The 17,825-nt window shown below is 41.6% G+C and overlaps 1 protein-coding gene across 6 annotated transcripts in view; it reads right to left on the reverse strand.

The window, feature by feature from the left end:
* Nucleotides 1-17,825, reverse strand: part of RANBP10 (RAN binding protein 10) — an 83,494-nt gene that overhangs the window by 42,238 nt on the left and 23,431 nt on the right. For all 6 annotated transcript variants that reach the window (XM_067004357.1, XM_048068820.2, XM_048068819.2 and 3 more), the window contains one exon: nt 16,257-16,309. In XM_067004357.1, coding sequence (XP_066860458.1) covers nt 16,257-16,305 — 49 coding nt within the window. In that variant the 5' untranslated portion in view covers nt 16,306-16,309. The remainder of the gene's footprint in view (nt 1-16,256; nt 16,310-17,825) is intronic.

The following is a 17,825-nucleotide window of genomic DNA, read 5'->3' on the forward strand; positions in this document are numbered from 1 at the left end:
TCCAAAGGAAAAAAAAGGGGAAAAAAATAGGGAAGGGAAGGGAAAGGAGAAGGGAAGGGAAAGGAAAGGGGAAGGGAGAAGACATTTATCTCACATGAACAGAGAGCAAGGAAAGAACCAAGTGACCCAAAGATCAAAAAGAGTCTAAGACGGACAGGTAAAAAGGCCTGCAAAAGACTTTGGGGGTTACAACAAAATGTGGGTGATAAACTGCCCAATCCATCACAACATGCACAAAGTAACAATATAAAATTTCTTTTTTAACAACATTGATCTGGCATGGCAATTTGTAGACCAGATCGTCAACTCCTACCATCCAACAGCCACTAGATATTAACTAGGCTTCAAAAAGCATCAGAACACAGTCTATGCTTAATTATATAAAATGACACTACCCATTGACTCACAAAGAGAAAAAACAAAACCAGAAGCCTCTGGATGGCTGCAACATGGGCAATACCTAGTCAACAAGAAAAGTCTGTTCCACCTGTCCCCACAGACCTGTTAATGAACCCATTTTACTACTGCTTAGCATGCAGCTCACCACAGAACACGGTGATCAAGATAAAATCCTGATTCGTTAAATGAATAAGCCTTCCTGATGCTACAAGCTTGATGGATCAGAGAACTGCTAGAGATTGAACATCATCTGCCAGAATCAGAATACAATCTAGTCTTTAAGAGGTCAAGGTGTATTACAAGCCATTTATTGCCTTGTAAAGAAGACAAGATAATTAAAGCACAACTACAGAACAAGCTGGTTTATCTACACGGGCAAGGCTCAAAAAGCTCTCTAGCACAACCAGGTCACCACTGTACTATTACATCTATTATTTTCCCTGACACCCCATGCTGGGAGGTGGGGGGGAAGTGCACAGGCCAGGAGTGCAAAACAATGTAGGACGGAGAGAAAAAATGTTAGGTGAGTTTTGCTGTTGATTTATTAAGTGGCAGGGGCAAAGAACAAGTTGGATGCAAAAGCTTTTATCACATACACAGGCTTCAAATCTCAGTGTACTAAATAATTCACATTTACATTTATATGCCAACTTTTAGCTGATGGGCAAGAGCACCTTTATGAAATATTAAGACACCTTCAGAAAAAGCTTGCATGGTAATGGGCAAAAGCCATTTTATAGAGACACAGAGGCAGAGCAGTTACATGATTACATGATTCAGCCAAAAGCAATGTTAGAGCTCATTATGGAATGCAGGGGGCTAGAACCCAGTTACTATAAAAACATTCCCTAAAACGGTATTTAGTGAGGTAACAAAATGATGAACAAAAATACTCCTATAAACACAAAACTTTGTTGAGAGAACTCCCAGCAGAAGCATGTTTCATGACGGTAAGGGGTTGGAACAAGTCCTTCTAGATTCTAAGCTGAGGTTCCTTAAATACTCTCCACATAATTAACGTTTTAAATAACGCAACAAGGTATATAATAATAACGCAACAAGGTTTTCTGAGGAGGATCATATTTATCCATTAGTTTAAGGGCGTAGTGAAATTTAGATTTATGCTGATGTTATCTTTCATCTAAAAGGCCATAATAATAAGTACAGCCACAATAAAGATTTTTGCTGTCTGAAAAAACAGCAGTACTGTTTAAAACGGGCCCTATATACGTACTGTCGTTAAAATAACTACAGCAAAAGAAAGTGCAGTTAATATTACTGATTACAATTACACTACAATTGCAGTCTCTACATTGGTAGTCAACTGTTACCTGTGGCTAGGGTATCTGGACTGCCCATACCCTATGCTACAGCCGGAGATGCAGCCCAGGTTATTAGTATCAAAAGCCCCACTATGTGATGCCAGATCAGCTCAGCTTCAGAAAGTCTGGCTTCACACAGCACAAAACCAACGCAACGTGCGGCAGGAAAGAAAGCTCCGCGCAGTGGCAGGCTCGAGCATACCGGTAGCAGCATTTCTCGGGAAGAGGTTACATGAGGAAAGAGCGCAGAGCCTCTACAGGGGGCCAGCCCATGCCCAAGAATTACGACACGAGCTAGCAAAGCTGAAGGCCAAGCATCTTCAGAGGTTTTAGACCACATTCTTCACAGGTCTAAAGTCAAGAGGACTAACTAGGCAAGGGTGCAGCACTAAACTTGCGCTGGGCCTCAGCATTGATACTGGACCAGAGCTAACAGGCCCTTCCAGCAACGGGAGGATGGAGAAATGGATTAAACTAGTGGAGGGCGAGTCCAGCGAAGGACTTACTGAGATGATGAGGGGACTGGAGCGTCTCTCGTATGAGGAGAGGCTGAGTGAGCTGGGCCTGCTTAGCTTGGAGAAATTGTAGAGGGGGTCTTATCAATGTGTGTAAATATCTGAAGGGAGGGTGTCAAGAGGATGGGGCCAGACTCTTTTCAGTGGTGCCCAGCAACAGGACGAGAGGCAACGGGCACAAACTGAAGCAGAGGAAGTTCCAGATTAATATAAAAAAACACTTCTTTATTATGAGGGCACAGGTTGCCCAGAGAGGTTGTGGAGTTTCCTTCTCTGGAGATACTCAAAACCCACCTGGATGCCATCCTGTGCATGCTTTAGGTGATCCTGCTTGGCATGGGGGTTGAACCAGATGATCTCCAGAGGTCCCTTCCAACCTCAGCCATTCTCTGTGTGATTCTGTGCGTGAAGTGCAGGACACCCATAACCCCCTGCCCTGGACAAGAGGAGCATATTCATTCCAGCTGAAATGAGTATGATGAGACCAGCTGGATCCAAGCTGGATACTTACAGAGACCACAGTGCCTCAGCACAATCTTTCTCAGGATACCCTGCGGGTCCCATATTATCACAGAATCACAGCATGGTTTGGGTTGGGAAGGACCTTAATGATCATCTAGTCCAGCCCCCTGCCACAGGCAGTGACACCTCCCATCAAACCAGGTTGCTTCAAGCCCCATCCAACCTGGCATAGAGCACTTTCAGGGATGGGGCGTCCACAGCTTCTCTCTGGGCAGCCTGTGCCAGTGCCTCACCACCCTCACAGCGAGGGATTTCCTCCTTATACTTCCTTATACTACCCACACCTTTCAATTTTTCAGGATATGCAAGTATGCCACCACCCCCCATTAAGAATTAGGTAAAGGCATTTGAAAAAACATCACTTGTTACTCATCCACACTAATGGAAGTGGAAACACCTTCTTTGATTCATCTTCCGAGTCCAGTGTTACCACCTCAAAACACGGATTCATGTTGCTGTTCAGCTGGAACGATGTCAGAATAGAACAGAAACAGAATAGTTCAGTTGGAAGGGACCTTCAAAGACCATCTAGTCCAACTGCCTGACCACTTCATGGGTTAATATTTCCAAATATTTAAGGGTGAAGCATAGTTACTGGAAGCCTAGATTTTGGTCTGCCTCCTCACATCCAAACCTGAAGTCCATGTGCCCAGAAGTTAGTCTAAACTAAAAGACCAAAGAAAAAAGGGAGGGGCAGCAAGAAAGAAAAGTAGAACATCACCCTATTGATGACCTGTCAGAAGTTATTCTGGCCACATATAGAGCAATCAATACAAGTAGAAGTGAAATAAAGTCAGTCTGCTGAAGGGGCAAAAGGCAGTAACTTTTATTTTGTACAAGCCTAATTTTCAGGTAAATAGCCATAAATAAAGTATGAGATTAAATTTAACCTAAATTCAGAAGGTTATTGACCCTGACTCTGTGGTTTGGGAGGTGTTTTTGTTACCTCCAGCTCTGAACACAGCTGATAGGGAGGAACCAGGTCTGACTCCATTTGAGGACGTGATCATTGCCGCCACGGTGTCACCCTGCAGCAAGTACTGTGCAGTACTGTGATATCTGTCCACCTCCTCCATGCTGTGCTGACTTGCCCAGTATCAGCTCCTTGCAGAAGGCTCACGTTTTAAAACAAGTCCCACCTAAAAAAGCTGTATCCAGCTATGTGCAAGATAACCTGCTTATGGGGGGCACACCTAACAAGCAGAGCATGGGAGGGCATGGGGACGGAGGCTTAGGCTGCTGCTATATAGGGGCAGCCATGGGGAAAGAGAAATAAATTGCAGGTTTCCAGGTACGTACACAAATATAACTGCTCGTTCAGCATCATGGCTAGCAACTGTGAAGCTGCACTTCTGGAAATTAACTGTGGAAGAAGCTTCATCTCAACTATATGAAAAACAGAAGTCTAATCTTGAATCCAAGGGAAAACAGGTTTTCTTATTTTGCTGGTTCTCAACAAGCTTATAAGAACTATGTGAGTCCATCCATTTATAGAGTAAAGATCCTACACACCCCACTTCAGTAGCACAACTCCAAAAACTCAAACCTGTTGGAAAGAAAAAGGGAATGGTACATAAACTAACACATTAATCTGTGTATTTCCTGCAGTCCCTGCACATTCGTTAGGAAATTTGGTTAAGGATCTGCCCAACAAGATAGCTCAAGCTTCCTACACTGCTGGGCACTGGAAAACAAACTATCTTATCCACAACTGAAATATATAGTCAGATCCTGTAAAGCTTTGAAGAGGACCGTTCTTGATATATGTGCAACATATTCTTGAATATGTTGCATTTGAATATGTGCAACATATTCAAGAGAACCTGACCCACAGACAAAAACTCTGCTATGCCCCTGCCAATTTCCCCCCTTCAGAGGCCATATACATCAAGGTCTTTTTCCAGCGCTGATTATGGGTAAAGAAGACATGAGCTACAGCCTCTGTGAGGCTCCATAAAAGCTACTTCCCCAAAGAGGCCAGGCACTTGCAGGACACTGCGCCCAGACAAATGAGCGTCAGGAAAAATAAATGCTACTACGCTCCTAAAGATTGAAAATCTTTCCCTGCAACTACTGATTTCAAGGAACTATACACACTTTGAAGGAATGGCTAATCTGAATTCAGGTTATTTAAATGCACTAACAACACACTAATCTAAAATACCAATTCTCACAACTCAATGTGTATTTTACAATGAAACCACAACAGCCACCCTCATACACAAATTCAGTCCGCAATGTTCCCCTCCCATACCACAACGCAACCCCACACAGTACACCCAGTTAATCTTTTTAATTATATCTCAGTAAGTCTTAATGTTGAATACCTCCAAAATTTAGATCTTGCAAATCCAAACAGTCAGAAAGCCCACCATTGTTATGGGAAACACTGAAGAGTATAATTGATGGATGTGGAGGACCGAAATTCCAGTTCTTCTAGAAGTACAAGGGAGCTGAGGATGGGACATGCATTTGCTGTGTGTTCATTCATCAAATCCATTTCAATATTCAAGCTATAATTTCATAAAAGTTCAGATGACCTCAACACGCAGACTAAGATCTGAGTAAACCGACTGTAAAGCAAGAAAGCTTATGTGGGATGAAGAGAATGTGACTGAGCATTAGGTGGGGCTTGGCAGACCTCAGTGGGTAGTGGATAGGTGAATCACTAAACACGATATTCTCAAAGATATGCAGAGCCTTTTTATTTATTAAGTAAAGAACACTCTTTTGAGAAAGAACCATCTTTTTAAAGAGCGTTTACTGATTTGCAGAGAGTATCACCAGGAAGAGAAAATAAGATGAAGATGAGTTAAGCAGTATCAGAGAAACTGGGAGATCATTTCAGGATTCTTCAACATGTGCACCAGGACACTCATGGCGCATTTAAAATTTGGTCAGGCACCACTCACACATAGAACTGAGAGTGAAGACTAAAAAAGAAGCATTATAAATAGAATAAACAGAAAATGGGCATTTCTCAGATTATTTTTCAATGATGAAATTTCACATACACTGAACGCATGAAATTGATTCCATATGAGAAGTATTCTTACACTAAAAATGTCTAAAAACTGAAGTTCAAGTGAAATCCTTTTGTTTTATTATAAGTACAAATTTCTCATCTGTTTCTTCAGTGGACTTAAAAATTAAAAGCTACATTGAAAATAGCACATGGTACGGCCCAGTAAGGGAAGATCTGGAGAAAGAAGGAATCAGCTTCAATCACTCTTAGGACACTATATCCCCACTTTGAGCCTTTTTTTTTTTTTTTTTTAAAATCAGGATGGCTACCTCATATTACTTACCCTTGAATGGTTATTAGTGGCTGGAGGGCATGAGCTGTGTTCCTGGAGTGCATCTCTCAGTTCTGTTTATTAGAAACCAGGGTAGCACAACTGAAGATGTAAATCAAAGCACAGCAGGTGTTGAGAACCAAGAAATTCACTTCAAAAATATACCCCAGCTCCAAAACAATATTCATGTAGACAAATTCAAGAAGGCTCCACTTACAAAGGCCAAACATCTCAAACCTACTGTAACGCGTTTCTTTTTCTTGGCAGCGTGTGTTTAACATCCACCACTCTTTTAAGCTGTACAGTAATTTGCACTCGTCCAGATGAGATCCTTCCAAAAGTTCACTCTGTACAAAAGGATCACTAACTGTTGAACTGACACACTGACCCACTTCACTCTTGTTTCTTCTATTATGCATTAAAAATAACTGCAATTTCTAAACATACCAGTCACCTCTTAGGATGTCGAAGACAAATTACTTTTTCAGGTCAAAACCTAATTAAGCTAGCAGCAACAAGGCTACCAGGGCAAAGTTTCCAGAGCAGTTCTCAGGCTGCTTTTTCCCCTCAGCTCCTACTCAGTATCAGATGCTTGGCATTTCTAATTGCTCCCAAGTAACCTGCATTTAGGAGGGTTTTATCCCTACATGCTCCAGGGAATGCATCTTGCTCAAAATACATCTGCGGTGCAGGCTCAGCTGGGGGAGCAGGACAGGGGCGCTGAGAAGGACGCCCTCCCTCCTGCAGCCACCTCGGGTCAGAGGCTCTCTTGGCTTCCCTCTCTCACATTCCCACAGTTTGGAGCCCTTCATAGCTTCCTCCCTGATTAATTGCAAATGAGCTTCTGTTGGCCTCTGCTTTAGACTGCTGTTGCACTCCTCCACATCAGGACTGCCGTGCAAGAGGTCACTGCCCTTTAATTGCAGGGACCCTCCTCCACTACCGCCAGGGCCATCAGCGTAGATCCTCTTGTCCCACTGCACTCTACCGAGGCATTGATAACCACGACAAGTCCACGCACATCACTGCCTGCTTTAGTGTATCACCAGAAACAGAGCAGATGCAGCTAGAAGGCATCTGGCTCTAAAGTTTCACAAGACAGGATTCTTCTCCATCACCAGCGTTTCAGTCTTTCTCATGACACCCTTCCACTGTCCAAGCAGCACTCACCATACAGAGACTGAAATTCACACCGTATCTGTATTCTCCAGATGCTAACGAAGGCTGCAGAGCCACTATCAGCACGCAGCCCTTCTGAGCTCAACAACTTCCCAAACTTCCAAGTCCCCTCCATCATCTGGACCATAAAGCAGCTGATAAGTAACAGCAAAACAAGCATGCGAGTTCATTGCTGTTTGTTTTCACTTCTTTACTACATGACTGAACAAGACAAAGTTCAGTGCAAAAAAACATCCAGTCAAGTTCAACTATCTTACTAATCACCGAAGTAAAGGTATCCAGCCACCATCTTCAAACACCCTGAAAAAAGACAGAGGCAAACAAAAAATTAAAGAGATGCAGCCAGTCAGCAGCCAGCCAGGCTGGCTCCAGCCCAGCAAAACCAGTCTCTGTGATCAAGTGGGCAGCTGTTCACTGGAACCAATGCTCAATCTTTAATTAAAGCTTTCAGCAAACACCTTAGGTGAGAATAATATTTTTTTTTAATCAAAAATCATCTCAGACCACTGCTACCGACACATTTCTTTAGAAGAAAGTTTCACAGAGGAGTTGTTTCAACTTGCACTACCTCCATGAGCAACTGTGTCACAGAACAGATCCAGCTTAATGCTAACCCTAAAATCAAGCAGTGCCCCCCATACATTATTGTTAACCCAATTATATGATCTAGTTCTCTTGTACCCTGCCAACTGGTTTGCTAGCAAAAATGAGAGGGTACCAGAAGTGTAGCAAGTTTGTGGTTAGGAACTGGCACAGTCAGCCAAAGGAGTGCGTATGTAACTAGGTCCTGCGGGTGCTTCCTTGAGCAGTTTTGGGGGAATACACATCTATCTGTTGTTTACTCCAACCCTACACATTCCTTGACATACAAAGACTAGTCACCATCTTCTAATTTAATGCAGGTACTAAATAAGTGGTGGCTTTATGAAATTCCTTACCTGTAGTAGTTATCTATATGCAAATCACATGGCAAAATGAAGAATTGGGCATTATTCTATCTGGGTCTCAAACAAACAGGCTAGATTTCCTGAGAAGTCCAATCTCCTCACAGCTAGCAAGAGGAAAGGTTTAAACAGAGTGGCGAGCAGAGCTGGGCTATACGCTGCTCTAAATCCGCCCTAAATACCTCTTGCAGGACACGGTATAGATGGTATCGCAGCTATCAATCTATCGGAAATAACAGATTCACGTTGCCATAAAACACACTGAGTATTGAACAACGTATAGAATTTGTCACCACTTTGATTAAATTGCTCAAGTAACCACTTTTATCCTAAAACTCTATCAAACTACTCCAAGGTTTCTATGGTGCTCAGTCCTGAAGAGTACTCAATAAAGAGTAAGTAGAAAATACAAGGAAAGCAGGCAAGAAAAGGGAACTATAAGCAATGATCAGGTGAAAGCAAATACTCAGACCCCTTTTAAGAAATCACAAGGCCTCCTTCATCCATTCTTGAATAATTTGAGTGGTTTAACTAGAGACCTCAATGGTGTAAGCTCTCCATGAAGAGCCATGATGGCAGCTAAGAACAAAACAGGGGTCAAGGCAGAGGTAAATTGAGTATCTCCGTGCTTCTTTACAGGATTAAGCCCTCCTTATGGATAATAATAGAGGAGAGGAACAAAATTCATGTTTCTCCATGATGCTCCAAAGTCCCTACACACTCCAGAGGCAGACCATGCGTACCTTTCCCTCAAACAGATGTGCACTGAATGGAAAAACAGCCTGCACGCTCAGCCTTGACACATGGACTCTAGATTGTCAGCCGCCTGCTTTGCCGCTGGTTTCTCGTCTTTTTTCCCCACACGTCTGCCCTCCAAATGCATCAACAAACTGCAACATAATTAAAATTATATCTAAAAAGCAAAAGATTGATTGCTCAACACAGCAAATAGAGCAGAATAATATTTACATCTGAAAATGTCAAAGAAGCATTATAAGAAACTACAAGTTCAGTAGTGCAGGCTTTTAACCCATAAGCTCCATGGTAATACCCTAATACTGAATACCTAATACAACTGTAATAGCATTTAACTTATGTTAGAGAATAATAACTCTTCCTGTATTGGAAACAGTGGAGGAAAAGGCACATCTCTGGACTGGAGGGGGCTCATAAGCCAACAGAGTAATAAATGCAGTGCAATCGCAGGACGTGCTATGGAAGGTATAAATTTACTAAGGAGACAACAAAGTGCGAGTACCATTGTGTAAGACTTTGCTAAGATATCATATGAAAACCCCATGTACCATTTTGGTCAACTATTTTTAAAGATAGTTCTAGAAGAGCTTTGCAGCAAAACATATACCATAATGCATTTGATCAGCTGCATAAATCCTTAAATAAACTTAACAGAAATTACTTCTAAAGATAGAAAATCAAGCTGGGTATCCACAATGCTGGTTTAGCCTGGAGGAATTAAAATGAATCACTGTTTGCCATATACTATTCATATATTTAAACCCATTCTTCAGGGCTTTTCTGGCTGCTCCAGAAGCCAATGCACAGGGCTCTTCTGTTCCCAGCTAACCAACTAGCTTTCTCCTGTCCCCTTCCCCTTTTTCTGCCTAAGCCTTACAGATTTTGGAAGCTTGGCAAGAATTCTTCTTCGTCTTTGCAGTGTGGGTTAGGATTTTTCTTCATCTTTGCAGTGTGGATTAAGAGACGCTTGCTGAATTGCTCTGAATTTTAATGTTTTCTTTTACTACAGGGACAAAGAAACTGGTGCTTGTGATGCACCCAGTAGATAAAATTCATAAAAGGTCAAAAAGTTGTCACAAATCAAAAAAACATGATAAACAGAGTGAAGAGCCAGTGATGTTTGGCTTAGAGAGACCAGAAAGCAGTGACAGAAGGATTCACATATACAGCTACTAAGAGGCAACAAATTAATTATTCTCCACCTCCCCATGATCTAAGAGTAATGGACTTAAACTACACAGGGTATTTAGCTCACACCCTGGGAAAAGCTTTCCAACACAAGGACGGTGTTGGAAGAAGTGGCCATGAAGACACTGAAGGACTGGTTTAAACATGCACCTGTCAGGCAGAACTGATGTGTAACTGAGTTAGCTTCAGATCAGAAGACTGTTGAAGTCCCATCTTCCATAATTCTTACATTTATCTAATGTAAGTTACATCTACCTGGGACTAAGTTTTTTTGCACAGATTTGTCATTGGAGTTGCAGAAAGTGATGACCGAAAGCAAAGCCAATAGAAAGAAAAAGTTCTTAAGACGCATTTGGAATATACGGATGTCATGGCCATCAGAGGAAAAAATAGCTAGAAGGAACCTTGGGAGCTCTCTAGCCAAACCCCCTGCTCATAGCAAGCACAATTTTAAAGTTATATCAGGTTTCTCACAGTATTGTACAACTGAGGTTTGAAAATCTCCGAAGATGGAGCCTCTCTGGTGGTCCACACCAAACTCTGACAAGGAATTTTTATTTATTTATTTATTAACTTCCCATGAGAATTTCCTTTCTTGCAACTGGTGCCCATTGCCTCTTGTCCCTTCACCGTGCACCTCTGAGAACAGTGGGTCTGTGTTGTCTTTAAGGTCCCTTCAGGGCTTAAGGGTGAAAGGCTGCTCCTAGATCCGTTCTAAGCCTCTTCTTCAGGCTCAACAGGCTCAGGTCCATTAGTTTCTCACCAGTTCCTGCAACACAACATCTGTCCAGCCTCCCCTTCGTCAGTGCCCCTCTGAAGGTAGCACAGGTGCCTGAAAAATCCTTGCAAACATCCCTAGGAGAGAAGCCAATACCTCTTTCATCTCATAGAAAGGAACAGGAAGACAACAGACTCCTCACTAGCTTTGCTCCTACTACATCTCTTCTGATAACATGCAAGACAATCTGCAAAGAAATAAAGTCCTACCTACAAATGTCAACAGAAACCTATTAGCAAATGATGAAGGTAAAGCAAACAAAGGGATCTCCAAACAAAGTTAAAATGGAAAGCCGTTCATCAGGTTTGTCGTTTATGGAGGTGAACTGAGGGCTTCTGCAGAGGAGGGGAGCAAGGGGAAGATTTAATTCCCAGTGCTCGTTTTTATTTTATTTACATGGCCATAGGAACAGGCCGTTCATAAGGAGCGTTTGCTGAAAGAGGCACAGGACAGCTGGACAAATTACTTCTGTTGTTGCTGATCTGGCTTAGGGCATCACAGTCCCACAAACCAAATCCAGTATGTAGCAAGTTTTTGTACACCAAATTACGCTGCTTTACCTGACTGCACATTAACTCAAGCCTATAAAACATTCTTGAAATTGAAAGCTTGTTCTTCTAATAGGGAGTTTGAAGCAGACCAGCAGTGAAATAAGCCAAGCAATATTTTTGAATTTATAAGTGAGGTGAAAAATAATCAAAGCTCCATAAAACAAAACAATAGTGAGAAAAAGCTGGCACTCCGTTCCACGTGTGCAATGCTGCATAGCAGGGCAAGTCAGTTATTAACCAGAGGGTGTTTAAAGTCTCTAAAAGTGATTGGTCAGATCCTATCTGTGCTGTTTAACAAACTGGAGCAGGGCATGCCTGAGGGTATGGTTTCACAACATCTTAGGCTGAATTAAGACCTTGCAGCTACCCTAGAGAACCACCCCTCCATCCCCCTCCTGCTGACCCCGTGTTCCTGCTGGGTTACCCTCAAAGAGCTAGAACAAATGAACTGTTGTCTCTCAACAGTATGAAGGTCTTGAACCAACGAAGAACACCCTGTACATGGGACATTGAACTCCAACATGCACGTCTCGTCCATGTTAAAGATGGGAACACCTATTTTCTCCATTTTATGAAGGTTAGGTGATGTCTGCAGCAAACCGCAGACACATTTTCAGCTGGATTCAGAAAATTTCCTAAATGGATGGGGAAAAAAAAAAGAAGGACATTTCTTATGTGACATTTAGGATGATCCATGAATTCTGAAGAGAGCAGCCTGCCAGAACCTCAGCACAGCAGACAAGCAAGCAAGGTTCTGCCAGGCCTGAAAGCTAGACTGGCTTGGCAAAGGATGTGACAAGTGCCAGAGCGAAGAGCTTGCACAAGGGAAGAAGGTGGGCTGTGCAGCCGGGGGTAGAGAGAAGGGAGTGTTGAGCTTCTCTCCTTTGAAGGCAATGAATTAGATCAGTTCAGCTGTAACATATAATTTCATCCTCAGATACCAAAATGATGAATGCACGTGAAAAAAAAAATGGAATCTGGGGAAAAGAAGTGAGCAGACATTTCAATGAAAGCCACTATTTTAAAGCAGAACACTTACTGAATGTTCTAAATGTCTTTTCTTATTTTTTTTTTTAAATCATCAATACACATTGGGGTCAGAAAAATGCCACTTGAATAAAAAAAAAAATCCCTAATTTCAGAGCTGATGATCGAGTTTCAGAGCACAGCCTACAGAAGCCTTTAGCAGAGCAGGGGCAGACAGTCTCCTTTTAAAAGCAGTCTCCGTTTCCAATGCACAGACGGGTAGCTTAAGGGAATGCTCAGGTTGCCCCAGCCACACTTCCAACTTTCAGAGAACGCTCAACACTACCCCCATCAGCACCAAGCTGTGCTGAAGCCAAAATAAACTTGGCATAAAGCACAAATGTCCTGACTTGGAACTGGATATGACTGAAGTGTTTGTTCTCAGGGGGAAAGAGTTTGAGACAGAACCCAGGACCAACCTCCATACCAGGTTTTGGACTCCTGAACTTGTAGTAGTCACACACTGCCCTGCCAGTATGCCTGGCAAAAATTAATCTGTTAAAGCAGAAGTGACTTAAGAAAGGGTCTGAGGAGACAAACCTGGCAGGATTTCAGGTCACAAAAAGTTCAAATTACATTTTGACGTGAAGCCAAGTCAAGGCTCCAAGCCTATCACTTCTTTGTGAGCTCTCACTTACTCTGTGCTGAGGGACTTGATAACAGCTAAGCCTGATACATGTTTCTAACTTCATTTATTTGAGCAGCATACTGTAAAAATGAAATCATTGGACTCGTTCTCCAAAAGCCAGGAAGACAATTATTGAGATCTAACACAGAACCACGCATTTCATTTCACACAGATGACAGGAGATTGGCCTAACTACGTATGCAGAATCTGTCTTGGCAGCATAATCTGCATGCAATCAAGAAAACCCACCAGGTTCATAGGATCAAATGTGCACAGTTCACTGCTAAGCTAAATAAGCACCATCTGAAGTCTCAAGTTGAATTTTTTTTTTTAAACTCAGACAAAAGAATTCCACATTCACCACATACACTCTAGAAATAATAGAAGTATACAGGCACTTTGATTCAAATCAGCCATAAAAAACAGCTCTCGTAGCTCTTAGGCTTTAGAGATATTTAATAGAAGTGGCTCGGTTAATTTTCAGTCCCTGAAGGGAAAAAAAAAAAGGGAAAAAAAACAATTTTGGCAGGTTAGTATTTAACTGTTACATACAACTTTTATAATCCTATGAGAATCCTAGCAAAGGGACAGCCCAACCAGCAGCCTACAGGACACAAGACAATCCCATCCATCATTCCTCTGCACAAGCTGGAGAGCCATATCTTGAACTGAACTTGCACCCTTAATAGCCAAGTAACTTCCGAGCTGCCAAGCCTTTCAGCACTGGGAAACGAAGATGGGGCTAGACTCATGCTTCATCTTATACATGCACACAGCCCACTTGGTTGGGAGAATTGGGCAAGAGGAGGCAGAGAGTGAGGAGAAGTCTGGAAACAGGCATCTATACCTGTTGACACTGGATCATCTTGATCTAGGCATTCTCTACCTATCTGCAGCCAACTATCACTTGAAAAAACTGAAAGTGTCCTGCCTTCCTCCTTCCCTGATCTAGTTCTGAGGGCATAAAGACTTGTGACCATAATTTTCCCTCCAATGGTACAAACACTAGATCTGATAAAAACTATTAGCAAGTACAGTTTGCAGTAAGGTGCAAACTCTTTAACCCTTTAATAATGGTTCTCACTGAAACTGTTCTCCCAAAATGAGAACAATTCCCAAATGAGAATTCTTATGAGTTATCACAAAAGCATGGAATAACTGAAGACGGAAGGGACCTTCAAAAGACATCCAGTCCAATCCCTGCTCAAAGCAGGTCTGATTAGATCACGTTGGTCAAAGCCATGTCCAGCTGAGGCTTAAATATCTCCGAAGTTAGAGATTAAACCACCTCTGCGGGCAGGTCAGAAATTACCAGAGAAAAAAATGCCAGGATGTCTGTGCCCAAGTTAGACCAACAGTTCTTTGGGCTGTGGCCAAAAGCAAACTCTCAAGGTAGATCAAACATGATCAAAGTGGTACCTGGAAAAGGGAAGGCTGTCTGTAGCTATCAAACATGGCTGTGATTTATGAATGGCCCACACGCTACACTGACATTTGTTACTCAAACATCAATGGCGTGGAGCTGCATCAGGGGAGGTTCAGGCTGGGTTTTCGGAAAAGGTTCTTCACCAAGAGGTGGCCAGGAACTGGAACAGGCTCCCCATGGCAGTGGTCACAGCACTGAGCTGCCAGAGTTCAAGAAGCATTTAGACGCTGCTTTCCGACGTAGGGTCTGATTGTTTGGTGGTCTTGTGTGGACCCAGGAGTTGGACTTGATGATCCTTGTCAGTCCCTTCCAACTCAGGATATTCTATTATCACGAGTGGTTACAATGCATATTATTTCACTGCTGAAATTTTTAATTGAACTAATAAAGTAATGCAATTAGTCTTGACAATTTAAAATTTCTTTATCAACGCAAATGGTCCCAAATGCTCCTTCGTGCACTCCAAGATCCCCATGATCCTCTTCAGGAAGAAGACAATGTAGATGTTCCACTACACAATTCAGCAGGAGATTTATAATTAAAACAACGTGCATCAGAAAACTGACTTGTCTCTGAAATCACCCACGGAACCTGGCTGTCTTCGTCTCCTTTTCTTTATCTGCAGTCTCAGCAGAATTTCAGAAACATAACCATAGAACCTTTTCAGTAATTTATAACTGAGCTACAGAATCATATATTTTGCGTACAGAATAGTCAGGGATTTTGCTGCAACACAGTTATATTTTCAATTGGAGGATTTAAGAAATTAAAAAAAAGCTTTCTAATAAGTACGTTCCATTCTCTGAATACACAAATGACCAGTGAAAATCCTGATTGAGAAATGAATTCATGAGGGTCTTATCACAACTCCTACAGAAGTTCTTCCTTTTCTTAGGACATTCATAAAACATTCTCCTTTGGAGATACCAAGATGCATAGTATGGGTTGAATATACATTTCAGCTTTAGCATTTCACCAGGAGTAAATCACTTTGAAGACAAAAAAAGCAATGGGAATCGTCTGCCATTCATTCCAGCACTTGAAGAACATTCTCTTTCTAACAGATACAGGAAACTTTCAGCTTTGAACCCAGATTAAAGAATTCCTGCTACAGAAGTCACTACATTATTAGCAATCTTTCTTTGTAATTTTCAGTTAACTATTTATTAAAAAAAAAAAAAAAAGGAAGCTGCCGTTTAAATAAAAGAATTTGGTTAAGTAACCATCTTAAAGGCTAAACTAAAAACAAACATTTCAAAAGTAAGCAACAACATTAACTGGGTATATGACTCTAATCAAATATTTCTGGTTTTGGTTGGAAGGAGGAAAGAAGAGTGAATATAACAAGACAATTTTCTTGACATTTTATGATTCTTTCATATAAATTTATCAGGTGTGGTGCACAAATTAAATGTCAAATTATTTTGGTACTTATCTTTCAGACGCAAAGAACAGCTGGCATGTCTGAAAGCTCATTATCTTCTTACCTGTTACTCATTAGTTTAATATTAATTTCTATAATCTGCTAAAATTATCATGGCTACATTAACAATACTAGTAACTCTGTTCAGGATAACACTCAATAGCTTGAAACTCCAAGACTTAAGACACTTATAGTCATGACATTTTTTTAATAGAAACACATTCATTAATTCACAAATATATTTATTTTAAATAAACATTTAACACTGACTGTAAGCCAAAACAGATCTTTACAGTGACTTACCAGGAAGCCTGTTCATGTTGACCCCTTGAGCAGAAAGTCCTATTCCCATATACCTTAAAAAAAATAATAATAATAATCAGTGAAGCTCAGAATGGTGAAGCCACAAGACTTCCCACAGAAGAAATACAGCTGGTTGGAGACCACATCAATAAATGATCTAAGGAAAGAATATTGAAATCAGTAAAGGTATTCCACTACTTTTTTAGTCTTGTATCAAAGGTAAAATGCAAATTTGCTTTAGCGACTACCAGCTCTCTGATCTGCAACTACAGCTACTCTTTAGCTCCTAATTGGGAGGAAAAGAACTGGAAAATAATGAGCGTTTGTTTTGTGTTTTTTTTTTTTTTCCCACATATCAGAAAAACGTATTTATTTACATAGGTGATTAACAAGAGAATAAACAAAATATGTGAGGGCAGATACAGCATATAAGAACAAACGTTTGTATAGCCTAATTTACTGTCTCCAGGAACCGCTGGTAGTGGATGCACCGGACTGAGCAAACAGTTATACTTTCCAAGAACATCCTTTCATTCTCCAACATGTATTTTACAGAAGTTCCTAAGCAAAAGGTGCTCCTTCTGAATTTTACAACGCAAAAGATTTTCCTCCACACATTTGACTGCTTTCTGAACCTTTGTAAGCTCTGTGAAAAGGCCGTGTCCTGCCGCACAGAGCTCTGCTCGCTAGCTTCACTTGGTACTTTTTCAGAATTGGAAATGAGAGAAACGGCATCTCTGTTAACCTTCCAATAGCCTTTTTAAGGTCCTTGTTCATACCCTGCTCCCCTGTGGTCTCTTCTCAAGGTTGAATACTCTCAGTCTGTTCGGCTGTTCCTCATACAGAAGCTGATCTATACCTCATTACTCTTCCAGTCCCATACCTTCTTTGAGAAGCAGAGGGAAACCAGAACTGTGAGCATCATTCCCAACACAAACACGCAGTGATTACTGCAGACAACAACACAATGGTGTTCTCCATTTCACTTTCTATTCCTCCCCATCCTCGTGTCTATTATTCCATCTATGCTTTGCCTGCAGATGCGAACTCAATTGATTTTTCCATGGAACTACCAACCTCAACACAAAGGACTGGTCCCTGCACTCCAAGAGGGAGTTCAGAGACCATTTTTTGTGTGAAGCTCAGGTTGTTATTCTTCCCCCACGGGAATAATTTTATACCTGTACAGCCTGAACAGCATCTTTCGTTTTATCGTCCAGTCATCCAGCATTGTCAGATTCTTCTACAGTTCTTCACAGTCAGCCCTTGATTGTACAACTATCATTAGCTTCGTATCATCAGCAAAAAACATCACCTCACTATTAATTTCACTTCCACGTCATTTATTAATGTAGTGAACATCAGAGACAGGTGCCATCCCTGCAGAAATCCATCAGTGAGCATCCCCAACCACAGGGAGGAGAGGATGCAAGGGCCATTCATTTCTCTGCCCTGTTTCCTACTTGCTAGCTAATCCTCCACCTATTCAGCCACACAAGCACTTTCACTCTACTCTACATTTCCTTTATCTTCCCTAAGAATTTTTCAGGATGGATCTGGCTTTTGCAA

Source organism: Anser cygnoides, chromosome 12 (assembly GCF_040182565.1).
Source record: "Anser cygnoides isolate HZ-2024a breed goose chromosome 12, Taihu_goose_T2T_genome, whole genome shotgun sequence".
Classification (NCBI taxonomy): Eukaryota; Metazoa; Chordata; class Aves; order Anseriformes; family Anatidae; genus Anser; species Anser cygnoides.